General features: G+C 39.4%; 2 protein-coding genes and 1 pseudogene across 2 annotated transcripts in view; 2 read left to right on the forward strand and 1 right to left on the reverse strand.

Annotated features, from left to right (window-relative positions):
* Positions 1-14,925, forward strand: part of LOC122299730 (toll/interleukin-1 receptor-like protein) — a 120,871-nt gene that overhangs the window by 61,986 nt on the left and 43,960 nt on the right. The gene's annotated exons all lie outside the window — the stretch shown is intronic.
* On the forward strand, positions 953-7,875 carry LOC122299012 (annotated as a pseudogene).
* LOC122299013 lies at positions 8,337-12,387 on the reverse strand. Its single transcript, XM_043108850.1, has 3 exons — positions 12,186-12,387; positions 10,322-12,092; positions 8,337-10,185 (listed from the first exon to the last, which is right to left on the reverse strand). The coding sequence occupies exons 1-3, from the start codon at positions 12,385-12,387 to the stop codon at positions 8,337-8,339; spliced, it is 3,822 nt and encodes a 1,273-aa protein (XP_042964784.1).

Consider the following 14,925-nt stretch of genomic DNA (forward strand, 5'->3'; position numbering starts at 1 on the left):
CCATCAAAGAAGTATTATCATTCATTGTAAACTCAAAATATTTCATAATAAGGAATTTATCTGTACCTTACTTTTCGGTTCTATACTTGAATTCCAATGCCTCCCAAATCTCTTTTGGTGACTTGATTGATATAAATAAGTTGTAGAGACGATCACAAAGTGTATTCAGAATGTGCCCTCTACATACCACTTCATCTTCTTCGTGCTTCTTGAGTTTTGCCTTGATTTGATCATTATTGTCAGATTTGGGTTATGGAAGTACCAGCAAGTTTGAATCCAAAACATATGAAATCTTTCATGTAGTAGGAATGAACATCAACTTGTCTTTCCAGTGAGTAAAATTTGTTCCATCAAACCTATCTAGTTTGACAAAGTCTTGATTCATCATCTTGAAAATCGTCATTTCATATTTTGATCCCATTGTGCCATTCTCACCTTAAAATTGTTGAAGAAAGTTGTGTGGATACAGTAAACTGAAAAAATAAATGTGACTTTGAGGCGTGTAGAACATTATCTTTAAGGTGAAAAGCGCCCCCACTCAAAAGAGTTTGTTATCGGGTTACAAGCAATTCACCTCCAGGATACAATAAAGTTACGACCTGCAGATAGCAATTCTAAAGTCTATCCTTAAGAGTTTCTTTATAAAATTGTGTAAGTGACCAAAAAAATGAGTGAATGGAATAAATAAATTCGTGGGCCTCATCCTCTATTTATAGAGGGTGAAGTGACACCATATGAAAAATCACAACTCTTAACTTGTGACGTTTCAACTGGTAGTTATAGTTTAAAGGTTATGTTGTTTCATTTAGATAGCAAAGAACATGCATGGTCAATTAGTGGTTGGAAACCTTTCTCCCTAAAGGGCACTGGTTTGAACCTCACCTATTCAACATTTCTATTGAAATTATTTTGAAGCACACCAAGTAGGTCTTCACACGGGCCGATTCGACCCATGAGATTAAGAGCAGGTCTGGAAATTGAAAAGCTAGATGAAACGATTTCCATCTTGAGAGGCATTTGGCATAGAAGAAATAAGGTAGTCTTTGAGAATCTCATTGATAGTCCATCAAAGGTGATCAATGCTACCATAGCAAGTCTAAAAGAGTACAAGGAGGCTCAGGAGAGGAAGGGTGTGAAGCAGAGTTGTGAGGAAACAAGAAGAGAGAAGCAGTTACGGAAAAAACCTGTGGAAGTCTTTTTCAAGGCCAACTTTGACGCTACAATTAATGCTAAAACTAGAGAGTGGGTTTCGGAATTATTATCAGGAATAGTGCAGGGGAAATCATGGCTTCCTATTGTGACCAACTTCATATGGTGCCCCAGTCACTGATTGTAGAAACTTCAGCACTGAGGAAAGCTACAAAGTTGTGTTTAGATTAACTTAATTCGTAAGGTGGGTATGCATTGTTGGGTAGAGGATGGACCAAATGCGATAGCTAGTATGATTAGAACTGAAATGTTATGTATTGATTGAGTGGTTATGAATAAATATAGCTTCATTTTTTTCAAAAAAAAAAAGGTGGTATGCATCATTTTTTCTCTTTGAACATGATCCAAGTAAAGAATTTAAATTTTAAACATCCAAATCCAAATCATCCTCCTAAATCCTTGCATCCAAACGCACCTGCATATGGATTGCCGAAAGGGCATTGGCTTTTTTTAAATATTTCTTTAACCTGTCCTAGTTGTGCGTATATAGGTTTCATATCTATTCCTTTTTAGATCTATTTCTATTAACTTTTGTTTAGTATTCTTAATTTATTTGTTTATGTGGAAAAATATGTGCCAAAATAAATTGTTAGTATTCTTAATTGTTTAAAATAAACCCACTTATGTGTAATAAGACGATAGTACATTAATATATTTTAGGAAAGTAATTCATATTTAAATTTTTTCTGAGTCTTAACAATTTATGAGAATCCTTTATATGTAATTACACGCATAGAAATAATTATGAGACCTTTCTTAAAATTCTAATCATTAAAAAATTACGTGATAATAACATAAATAGAATTTATTTAATGAAAAGTATTCCTAAAATTTCAAAACAGAAAAGAGAAAATATCTCAACTCTTAAAGCATCCTGACCATATTATTTCCATTTATAATTATATTTAAAAAAAATTATTTATCATTTATTTTCTCATCATCATATCTCAATGACATTCAAAGCAACAATGAACTCCACCAAAGCTGGAAATGATAGGAATTCAGCTTGTACTAATCATTTTGACTTTTTATATTAAAAAAATTATCGTAAATAGTAATAAAATAATTTATAAATAGTAATGAAATAATAGTAAATAGTAGTAAGTTATTTGTGGATAATTTACAAATAATCAAGATTTCTTCAGTAACAATACCTGAAGAAACTTGTATTCCCAAACAATAAGATCCATCGTAAGCTAATTAGTAATGAATACTGCGCACGCTAGTTGAGATTGGGGCTTGTAAATAACTTCCAGAATTGCGGTCAGAGCGTAGAAGAAAAATGTCTGAAATTGATTATGGGAGGGAGCCTTTGCGTCCTTCACATACGAATCTTATGACGTTTCTTCATAGAACGATGCTATGTGACGCGTATGGAACAAAAATAATGTTGGGGTTGGTCATGGTGTAGCTGTTCTAGAAATACCAAGAAGTGTTTTGTAATTACAGTTTAATAATTATTATAGATCAATCAACTCATTTTCAGATGTCTATTTTAGTTTTCAAATTTCCACAGAAATTTCTACAGAACAAGTAATAATAAATACGTATGAATTTCTCTATATGCAAATTTCTAAGAAAAACTCCCGATATGTCGGGACTCCAGAATTTAGAGAGTTTGAAGATTATATTTTGTGATGACTTAGTTAAGGTAGATCAATATGTTGGCTTCCTTGATAGACTTTGTCAAATTGTCAATTACCAGTTGCAAGAGCTTTACTAGTTTTCTAAGATCCGTCAAGTTGGAATCTCTAAAATTCCTTGATCTTTTTAACTGCAAAAAGGCTGCATAATTTTCCTAAAATTGAGAGTGAAATTAAATGTTTGAAGAACATTAAATTAGAAGGCACTGCTATAAGAAAACTGCCTCCATCGATTGGTAATCTCATTATACTTGTACATTTAAATCTAAAAGAGTGCGACAAATCAAGACATATCCCTAATAGCATTTTTTAGTTGCAACAACGTCTAAATATTCTCTCTCTTGATGGTACCTACTCGGATAAAATACAATATCCCTCCATTGGAGAACTACTCTAGTCACCACCTCCAATGAATTCAAGCATTTCAAATTATGGGTTCTCTCTCTCTCCCTCTCTCTCTCATATTGTGTACCTTTGTCTACTAACAATTATGATGCTAGCTAGCTTGTTCAACAGGATGGAGAGCATTTCGAATCAGTGGAGGGAAGTCTACAACTTAAGTATTATATCATAACAATAGAATGCTAATTAAAAGTTTTGGAGTCTGTGTGGTACGCAAGCATAAGGAGATGATCAATACGAAAAATGATGTATATTTTTTCGGGATTTTGCTGTCTCTCCTTATAATTCAAGCTTTGTGCCCGTATTAGTCTAATACTATTAGATAGAGTTACTTAGCTTGGAGTTTTGTGCCTCTTTTATTTTTATTTTTTTTGGTTGGATTTTCACTTGATTTATGCATTTGAATAATGCTGCTTAATACTGATTTGATTTACTTTTACTTTTCTGTTTCATCAATATTTAGATTTTCATATTTCTAAATAATATTTAGTGATTGTTGATCTAAAGCTACCTAGATCATAGGGCTACCTAAGGCTACAACTCATCCAGCCCAAGCTAGTTTTGGGCCCAAACCGGCCTGACCCACGAATTCGGGATGGGATCTTGGTCTTTTTTCCCCACGTTATGAGCTCAAAATTGCCAGAACCCAACACAAGCTCCTCTGTTTTTGTTGGTCCTTTTTTTCCCCTACAAGAACTCCTTTGAGTCATGCATATAGATATATAAGTAGCCTGTAGGTGTACATATTCCCTGCATTAACAATGAATTAGCCTGTATTTAACTGCACTGAATGATTGAAGTTGGACTACACTGCATTTAATTACATTGCAGAATGCTTTATATATGCTACATCGAAACATTTCAATATTGAAGATCATTTGTTGCAATAAAACCAAATCTTCTGCATTAATGACAAATTCCAGCACAAACTCTTTGATGAGTGCTCTACTAGTTGCCAAAATTCATAGAATAATGATTAGAGAAACAGCTCCGATTCTTCTAATATTATTATTATTATTATTATTTTATGGAAATATGCTTCAAGCATTCATTCATAAACGAAGTTACAACTGCGACTTATCAGTACAAGAGAACCAGACTATAAGTCAACTAACGCAAATGCTCAGGAGCTTCCCCGCACGCAAAGTAGCGGACATTGTCTAAACTTCTAAACCTCTCATTCGAGAGAAAGCACTCTATAAAAAACAGAATGACCAGCCCCTCCAACCACCTAAGGAGGTGGAGAAGGCATAATCCTTTTGGACAGAGTCCAAAAGACAAAAACTAAAACAACACAACTAAAACGACAAAGAACTACACTACACAACAAAACAAACAGCAAACCAAGCGCCAGCAAGAACCCGACGGCACACCACCCCAGGCGTCGGCATCAGGAGCCCAAGAAACAGCACGAGCACCCAGCTCTCGTACGGACCACAAAACCTCCACCAGAGGTCGGCCGTACGTCCGCCAGCCGTAGCATCGTCCGCCATACTCCATACGCACTAGCCACAGGTTGTGTCCAACCAAAAAACTCAACACTCCGCTTGGTATTAAGCAAGGAAACCAGAGACAACCAAAAACCAAAAACAGAAGAAAAACAATAGAAAGCAGAAAATAGACGGAAAAAAGACGGACAAAAAACACAAAGCAATGGTGCGTGCGGAGCAAACCACTCTTAGAGGAGATCCGACAGTCGGTCGAAGGACACCTGAAGTCTTGGGACCCAGAAAAGTCAGGTTTTAAGTCGGCAGGAGGCTCCACGGTGGCGCGTGACAGCCACGCGCTATAGCAGGCCGAGACTCTGTCCCGCGCGTGCGGGCTACGCGCCCCTTCGTTTGGCTCTGCATTCGGAGGTCTTGAAGATCTGCGGCTGGCCAACGTCATGGTGGGGCGCTTGTTGCTAACGGCGGCTGGAAGCAACCCCGTCGGAAAACTCCCCTTTATTTGCCTGAAAAACACAAAAACAAAACGGAAGCGCAAAATGGAAAACAGACAAAAGAAGGAGGAGGGGGAAGGGAAGAGAGGGGGGGGAGCTGAAGCTCCCACCCCCGTCGAACGCTCAAAAAAGGGAAGCTAGGGTTTGGCTTTTCGTTCAGAGGTTTTTCGCTCTGAAGGGAAACGAAAGTGCTTCTCCAAATATTATTATAAGTGGCTGAAGTTTGCAACACTCGAGATTATGAGAGCCCAAAGTTGCCTTAATTTATAGGGTCCTTCCTATACTCCATTATCGTGTATGCTCCCACAATAAGCATATGCAGACAATAAACAAAAGATAAAAAAACGTATCAAGATTATTCAAGCATATGTTTGTGTGTGTGGAGTAGTCTATTTTCTCAAATTCAAGCATCTGGAAGTGACTCTTCCTCTGAAATTCTGGCCCAATTAGTTAAATGCATTGGCCCAATCAGTACTCCATCTGTTGTATTTGGACGATCTGCTTGCAATGGTGAACCGTGAGTTTTTGTAGGTGTATGATCCGAAATGGACAGCCTATAGTGATTTCGATGAAACTTTTAGGCAACCGAAAAAGGAAGCTGAAGCTCGTGCTGAAGATTTGAAGAGATTAAAGGAGGTGGTGGGCAAGCCTCTAAATAATAGTAAGAAGCAAAGGTAGATGCAATATGGCTAGATTTGAAGGAGTAAGTAACAAAAAGAGTGAAAGTACTTTCCCCAATGATGGTGGGGATGGTGATAATACGAAAGGCCACAACTTGGAGAATGGGCACTCCAATGGTAACTATGCTCATAATGATGATTCTAAGGTGAATGGTGGTGCTAACAGTATAGAAAATGGGAGCTCTGATGCTGGGGCTTTTGATGTAAATAAGCTTCAGAAGCTTAGAGCTTAAGGTGGGAAGAAAGCCGAAACCCTTGTTAGCAAGGCCTCTAAGGCAGAGACAGAGAAAAAGATAACAAGGAAGAATAGAGTTAGGGATGATTCACCTCCTCAGGCAAAATTGGATTTCACAGATGATGTGGGTGGGAATGGGGACAATATAGAGGTTGTTGCAGTTGATCATGGTGAAATTATGATGGACAAGGAAGAGTTTTTTAGCAGTGAAAGCGAGGCTGAAGATGATGAGGAAGTGGGTCCGCAAGCCTGAAACTAAGAAGAAGGGGTGGTTTTCAGCAATGTTCCAAAGGTTAGTTCATTAATTTCAATCCTTTGGTTATTGTGTGTGCAAGTATGAATCCATCCCTTTTTTTTTTAATCTCAACTGCTTCGCTTCTGATCATCATTTGATTCTTTGTGATGAGATTGAGACCCTGGCACGAAACAATGACTGCAGGCAGCAATGGAAGAAGCTCTTGTTCGTATTTTAACTCCTAAGTGCTTTATTGACATATTGAGGGATGTGCATGCTGCCAGGGAACAAAGGAAGCCTTATGTTGTTGTTTTTGTCGGTGTTAATGGAGTTGGGAAATCTACTAATATGGCCAAGGTAAACCATCTCTTTTTTATTTTTCTACTTTTTTTTAACATAAATGGAACTGTGAGACTTCCCCAAATGATATTAAAAAAAATATTTAATGTTAAGATTTAATAATATTAAAAAGATTTAATATAACTAGCCTCTACTCCTGTATCGTAGAGGATGCATGTGCATGTGTATTTGCATACATTGGTCCTGTGAGCACACTTATTATATTCTATGAATTTTGAGTCTAGAGTTTCTTTTAAAAATCACTATGCAGGTTGCCTACTGGCTTCTGCAGCACGAGATCAATGTCATGATGGCTGCTTGTGACACATTCCGATCTGGAGCGGTTGAGCAGCTGCGGAGTCATGCGTGCAGGTATCGCGCTTATCTGGTATTATGTTATAAATGTGTGCTGTTATCTGCTATATGTATCATACTGACTTTTATAGATAATTAGGGCTATGTGTTTCACTGACATGTTTGTTTTTACTCCATCATGGCCATTTGATACATGTACTCCATTTTTTAGGATAATGAACCGTTGATGAGAGCACTCTCAAAGCTTATTTACCTTAACAATTCTGATCTGGTCTTGTTTGTTGGAGAAGCACTGGTTGGAAATGAGGCCGTTGATCAACTTTCAAAATTCAATCTGGTATGACTTCTAGATTTAGGATTGTCATCTATTGTTGGGATCTTTTATTTATCGAGTTATTTAAGCTACACTTGTTTTGTATATAGAAATTAGCCGACCTTTCGACTTTAGCTTGGCCAAGACTGATAGATGGGATCTTGCTGACAAAGTTCGATTCTATTGATGATAAGGTAGTTACTCTTCAAACAGCAAGGAGTTTGAGAGTTTTGATTGCTTGATTTGCGTCCATTGTGGTCGGATGTGTACTGTCACAAACAGATCTCAAGAAGCTCAATGTCAAATCGATTGTCAAGACCCTCCTTAAATGAGAATCTGTTGGTTTCATTCTTCATGGTGTGCTGTGTGTCTGTCTGTCACTTGGGAACATCTATGTTGTTGCTGAACTTTCTGTGCCATCCCATATGAGCCCATGAACTTGTTCGAGGTGAATCAGTCACTTGCATCTGTTGCTTGTATTATGGTGAATCGTACGTGTTCCATCTCTCTCTCTCTCTCTCTCTCTCTCTCTCTCTCTCTCTCTCTCTCTCTCTCTCTCTCTCTCTCTCTCTCTCTCTCTCTCTCTCTCTCTCTCTCTCTCTCTCTCTCTCTCTCTCTCTCTCTCTCTCTCTCTCTCTCTCTCTCTCTCTCTGCGCACTCTAGAGATTGGGGCTTGGAAATAACTTCAGAATTTCGGTCAGAGCATAGAAGAAAAATGTCTGAAATTGATTATGGGAGGCAGCCTTTGCGTGCTTTGCATACAAATCTTATGATGTATCTTCATAGAACGATACTATGTGATGCGTATGGAACAAAAATAACGTTGGGTTTGGTGTTGTTGTACTAGAAATATGACGAAGTGTTTTAGTCAAGCATTTCTCAGGAATGGGGCTTTTTTTTTTTATTATAATAAGGGAGGAGGGACCCTCCGTGGTATATTCAAAACCTCACATGTGGCGGAGGAAAACCATGGATACAAAAAGAAACTCCATATATAACCAAAAAAACCAAATACAAAAAATCAGATCAACCATCTCGTATATATGGCAGACCCGTTTTATCCATCTTCAGAAGGCCACGAAGCTTCCATGGTAAATAAGAAAAGAGGTCCCAGTATTTAGTGCATCCCTCCAAACCCATTCTAGCTAAAAGATCTGCCGGAGTATTTGCTTCCCGGTAGACATGAGTGATATTTACATTCATACTTCTCAACATATCTGTTCGTTCTTCCCAAAAGTCTTCCACATACCATAACCCACAAAGTGATGTTTTTAGCCATTTTATCACAGTGCTGGAGTCCAGTTCTATGTCTAACTGAACAATGCCCATACTTTTTGCTAATTTTACTCCATGGTAAACCGCCATGAATTCAGCAAAGGAAACAATTCCTTGGTCAAGAGAAACCGCAAAAGGTCTAACCAAGTTACCTGAGGAGTTTCGGATAACTCCTCCACCTCCAGCTTGCCCTGGATTGCCTCGGCTACTTCCATCGGTATTGAGTTTGTATCTTCCCTGGTATGGTCGAAACCATTTGACTACCTGTGGTGTTCTCTTTGTAACCATTTTTGGAGGAACATTTAGCTCTTTTAGTATCACCTCATCTCTTCTTTTCAATTTTTTTCCGGCCTTTAATTTCTCACCTATTTTGGTGATCCAAAAGCGAATACTTCTCCAAACCTGTTCCACCGACTCGCCGCTGCCTTCCATACGGGTTTTGCATCTTCTTAGCCATAGTCTCCAAGTAATAATAGAAGGGATGATTCCAATAAGGTTGCCCATAGTGGAAGATTTGGTAGCAGTATTAAACCAACTACCAATTGTTTCCTTCCAAGACCGCCCCTCCCTCACATTCATTCCCACCTGTAAAGCACTTTTTCTCCAAATACTTTTTGCAAAATCACCCTCAGCCAGCACATGGTTTAGATCTTCATAAGCTCCATGGTTACAGCAGTTGCACTTTGACACAATAGGGATGCCAATTCTTCTCAGTCGATCATCTACACTCAGAGCCCCATGTAGCCCCTTCCACATTGTAGTGGCCATGAATTTAGGAAGATAAGGATGCCAAACCCAGCTAGCCCAAGCATCAGTTGGCATTTTTATCCGAACACACTCCCATGCACTTTTTGTGGAGAAAACCCCATCGGGAGATGGGGTCCATACCAGCACATCCGCTCCATTTTTCCTCTTGCCCAAAGCCTTCAGGATTTGTTCCACACGGTTAGGACCAACCAGTTGGTTCAGGAGCTCATAATTCCAGCCATCCTCTAGGGTGCATTCTTTGATTTTCAAGGATAGATTTACAACACTACTAAATTCATTGCAAAGTGGGCCTTCCTCCAACCATGTATCACACCAGAAGGATAAATTGCCCTCCTTGACTCGCCATCTTGCTAGGTGTAGTATTTCGGGAATGCATCGTATTACCATCCTCCAAAAACTTGTACCTACTGAGGGGTTAAGTAAAGATATGTGAGAGTTTTTGACATACTTGGATTTGAAGAACCAAGACCAGAGATTATCTTCGGTAAGTAGCTTCCAGGAAAACTTCATATGTAGGGATTTTTTTATGTCTTCTAGATTTCTCAAGCCAATACCCCCTTCTTTTTCGGGGCAGCACATCCCCTCCCATGCTCTCCAGTGCTTTTTCGGCTTCCCCTCATGGAGTCCCCAAAAGAAATTACTGCAATACCGATTAAAGGTTCTTATAATTGACTTTGGAACTTGCAGTATAGATAAGAGGTAGATAGGCATATTTCCAAGGACATGTTTTAATAGGAGAGTCTGTGCCCCACTTGACAATAAATTTGCTTGCCATCCTCCTATTCTATCTCTAATCTTCCCCAAAAAGTCATCAAAGTGTATACCCTTTAGCCTTCCAGAGACAATGGGGTTCCCAGGTATTTAAACGGCAAAGAGCATTCAGAAAAGCCAGTCAAACGAAGCAACATCTGACGTCTAGCATGAGGGATATGCTTAGAGAAAATAATCGATGATTTTTCCTGACTTACCTTTTGGCCCGACCATTTTCATACACCTCTAAGGCCTTCGAGATGTTTTTTAATGAAGATGTATTTCCATTAGCAAAGATGACTATATCATCTGCATATAACAGATGGGTGATAAGAGGGGCGTTTCTGTGATGATGATAAGGTCTTATCAAACCTTGCTGAAATCTTCCTTTCAACAGTCTAGAAAAAATGTCCTCCACCACTATGAAAAGGTATGGGGAGATGGGATCACCTTGTCGAAGCCCTCTTTCACCTTTGAAAAAACCTTTGGAGACCCCATTCATGGTCACCGAAAACCAAGGAGAAGACACGCAACTTTTGATCAAATCACAAAACTGCATAGAAAATCCAAAGGCACATAACACATGAATTAGAAATCCCCATTCAATGCTATCGTAGGCCTTCGCCATGTCGATTTTAATGAGAACATTACCACCCCGAGTTGGCTTATGAATGCCGTGTGTCATTTCCTGTGTCAGGCTTATATTGTCAAATATGCTTCTTCCAGGGATAGGCGCACCTTGTTCCGGTGAAATAAATCGAGAGAGCAGTGGCGAGATACGTGCCACCAAAATCTTTGTACAAATCTTGTAAAAAACTGAGCACAAGCTAATAGGGCGGAACTTTTCAAAACTCTTCAGGTTAGCAATCTTCGGAATAAGTACCAGAGATGTAGTTGCAAAAAATCTGGGTAGAGGATTACCTCGAAAGAAGTCATGCACCGCCTCCACCACTTCCACAGATATAAGTTCCCAGCAGGATTTATAAAAACTGGATTCGAAACCATCCAGCCCCGGGCTACTGTCTGATGGAATAGAGAACACTGCATCTTTCACCTCTAGGATCGAAGGAAGCTCCATGATCTTCTTATTCTCCCCCTCGGTAATCACTGGTTCAACCAAGTTTGATAAATTCGGGAAGTTGCAGATATGATTGGTGCCCAAAAACTCCTTAAAGTACTGCACAGCCCCCTCATGGACTTCCTCCGGAGTTCTTAGCCAGCGCCCATCACTCAGCCTCATTTCCCTTACCACCTTGCCATTTCTTGCATTCATAGCACGGAAGAAGGATACATTTGCCTCACCTGATTTTAGCCAACTTTGCTTCGCTTGTTGAGCCAGATGAGTCTCCTCTCTTTGAACCCACGTATCCAATTCCAGTTTAGAAATCATTAATTCCAGATCAATCTCCTCATTAAACCCTTCTTGCAAGCTTTCTTCCAGAGCCTCCACCCGATCCTCCAGGGCCTTTATGTTCTCTATAGTCAGACCGAAAACATTTTTATTCCAAGCTCTTAATGCACATTTCAGAGTTTTCAATTTCCTGGCCAACCGGTTCATTCCTACTCCACCACTCTCCACCACCCAAGAACGGCTCACACAATCCCGAAAATTTGCATGAGACTCCCACATCTTCTGATATTTGAAGCTGGTAAATCCATATTTCGAGTTATCATTTTTCCACCATGCAATCATGGGGGAATGATCGGATGATAATCTAGGAAGGTATTTCATGGAGGCATCTGAACACCTTAACAGCAAGGGGGTGTTTATCAAAACTCTGTCCAATCTTGCCCAACTTCTTGACAGACCATGTTGTCCATTACACCATGACAGCGTGTTTCCAGTATGGTTCATTTCCACTAAGCCAGAGTCCTCTATAAAGGAATTAAAATCAGCCATTGCCCCTGCATGTCGAGGTCGACCTCCTTTACGCTCCTCATCCTTTCGAATAATATTAAAATCTCCAACCACCATCCAAGGGTCTATTCCTGGATTTATACTTCAGAGATTATCCCATAAGGTTCTTCTCTGTAAATATTGGCATTTCGCATAGATAAAAGACATTATGCAATAGTCATTACCTTCCTCTGCTCTAATTGTCAGCGATTGGGGGCATGTCTTCAATACATTAATTTTTACACCTTCAGCCCAGAAAATCCAGATCTTTCCCCCATTTGCTTCATTCGACACACTACCCATCATTTTCATATTCATTTGTAACCGGCACATATGACTATCATTAGTAAATGGTTCAGCTACCACCACAATTCCTGGTTTATACATCCGTACTAATTTTCCAAGCCTTTTCCTCGAGGTCCCAAGACCCCTAATATTCCAATAGAAAATTGGTTTAATCATAGATTCAATTTTGAGGGCTTGCTTTTAGCCCTTTTAGAACTCCTTAGTTTAACACTCCCACTGCCTTCTTGTTGATACTCCCTTTCTTCCATGTCCAATAATGACTCTGGCACCTTTTGTAAATGATCCACCTCAGTATCCATTTCACCATCCGAAGCACCAGCTTGTTCCCTGGCCTCTTCCTCATTTAATTTATCTTTCTCATAGCCGTTTCCATCATGTAGCACCTCCAATTGACCAGTAGCCTCTTCCTGCAATAGCGCTTCCATAACCCTCAGGACTTGTCCTCACCATAACTATATTTTCCTCTTGTGCCCGGTCTTCAAAAAATAGAGGTTCACTTGTTCCTTCCTCCTGAGACTTTTCTCCAAGTTCCTCAATAATTACTAGTATCGGGGCTTGGTTTCCCATCACAGGGGTTTCATTTTGTGTTTGGTCCTCATTCCTGACATCATTGCCATCCCTGCAACCCCCCTCATTTTCCCTTGTTTCATTCGGAACTCCTTCCAAGCTTAGAATTGCTCCTATTTCTTTTACACCACCCTCTTTTATATATTTTTTTTTAGCCCATTTCTTCTTGCTTTGGTCATCTTTCAGCTGCTTACTTTCACTCTTTTTACATGTTTTAGAGTTATGCCCCTGCAAATGACAGTTTTTACAACCAGTGATCACCTCCTGGTACCGACTAGATGGCAACCGATGATCACCGATCCAGAATCCTGGAATAGGAGATTGAGCAGCGTCCATCTCCACACATACCCTGGCACCATCTGTGCGCGTGGCACATCTCGTGCTGTTATCCCTTCTCAGATATCGACCAATCGGCATCAGCAAATTACGAAGGAAGCATTCGTGGTACAGGTTTGGAGGCAGCCCTGGAAGGAACACCCAAATCGGGACCATGGAAGGTTCATGCTCCTCTGTAAAATCAGTGCTCCAATTGAAGATTCGGTAAGGAGACCCCTCAACATCACAGACCTCACGGGAAAAGGCTTTAAGATAATCGGGTTCACTGGAGAACCTCACAAAAACATTTCGCGGTCTTCTCATACTAGATACTACCGGTTGCTTATCCAGACCCCAACGACATTTGATGAAGGAACGTATCACGTCTAGCGATGGTCTTTGGTGCAGGAATTTCATCACTAAAGAGAAACGGAAAGGCTGAGCTGATTTTTCAATTTCCTCCCTCGAAAACATTATGCAAATCTCCCCATCGATAAGCTTCGGCGGACGAATCGGAATCTCCACTTCTGGAAGTGGAGACGGGGGTTGATATACCAACTCTGCAAAAGTTTGCTGCCTCCCAGCTGTTGCCGAAGAGCCCAGGAGGGGCTCCGCGGCAGCCATCAAAGCTTTGAGGGAACCCTAGCAGAGAGAAAGTTTCGCCTATGTAGAAGTCGCTAGCAGTCGCTAGGAATGGGGCTTAATTTGAATGTAGACATGAGAAATGTTTGATACATAAAAGATTTCACAATCGTCGTTATGAGGAACGATCAGTGATGAGCTCTCCATCTTACTGAGTTGTAATTCATTTTTACTCCATCTCCTCTTTTCTCGGCAGTTCTCTCTTCTTTCCCCCAACTCCATTTTTAACAAGGTAAAGGAAATAGAGCAGGTTTTGAAAAGAAAGAAAGAATTGCTTGTATGTAGTTTGTCATGCTGCAATGCATTGTTTTACCAATCTGTATCAGCAGTTGTAGTAACTATCTTGGTACAAAAAAGTAGATATAATTCTGATTAAAAGCCGTAATTCAATCCAAAATGTATACTGAAACTAGAAAATAGTTTGGACCATATTCTGACACACTGAGCTAAGAAGAAATGCCCTTGCATACTTACATTAGTCAGTGAAAAACATAATTAAAAACACCACACTACAAAACATAGACAGAGTTCTGCAAACAATATTTGTCATTTGTTTGATTTTGTTATAAATCACATGCCATCTATAAGTGAAGTTCTGTACCACATTATGTAAAGGACTGAAATTTATCAACTGGACAAGTGCCTGAGGACTTTTAAGGGCTTTGAGTGCTGTAAATTATATATATATATTTATATACGTATGTATATATATTTATATACGTATGTATATATTAATATATATGCTGTAAATTTTCTACAAGCTGACATATTTTCACTTGTTTTGTTTTCATTTCTACAGAATTTTAGGAATTTGAAAACTATGGAATTATTAAAATGTACATTCCTAACAAAGATTCCTAATGTGTCAGGCTCCAGACTTTAGAGAAATTGGACATTGATAATTGCAATAACTTAGTTGCGGTATATCAATCTATTGGCTTCCTTGATAATGTTGTCAATTTGTCAACTGGGAATTGCCATAGCCTTACAAAATTTCCAAAATCTCTCAAGTTGAGATCTCTAGAATACCTTAGACTTTCTTGTTGCGAAAGGCTGCAGAAATTTCCTGAAATAGAGAGTGAAATAAAACATTTA

The sequence above is a fragment of the Carya illinoinensis genome, chromosome 16, assembly GCF_018687715.1.
Source record: "Carya illinoinensis cultivar Pawnee chromosome 16, C.illinoinensisPawnee_v1, whole genome shotgun sequence".
NCBI classification, from domain to species: Eukaryota; Viridiplantae; Streptophyta; class Magnoliopsida; order Fagales; family Juglandaceae; genus Carya; species Carya illinoinensis.

Bases quoted from the DNA above. Each gene is read 5' to 3' on its own strand.
- LOC122299013 (XM_043108850.1), bottom strand. From the start codon at position 12,387: ATGTATAAACCAGGAATTGTGGTGGTAGCTGAACCATTTACTAATGAT. The intron at 12,093-12,185 runs GTAATGACTATT...GTATAAATCCAG, and splicing joins GACAATTAGAGCAGAGGAAG to GAATAGACCCTTGGATGGTG. The intron at 10,186-10,321 runs GTAAGTCAGGAA...TGTCTCTGGAAG, and splicing joins GAAAATGGTCGGGCCAAAAG to GCTAAAGGGTATACACTTTG.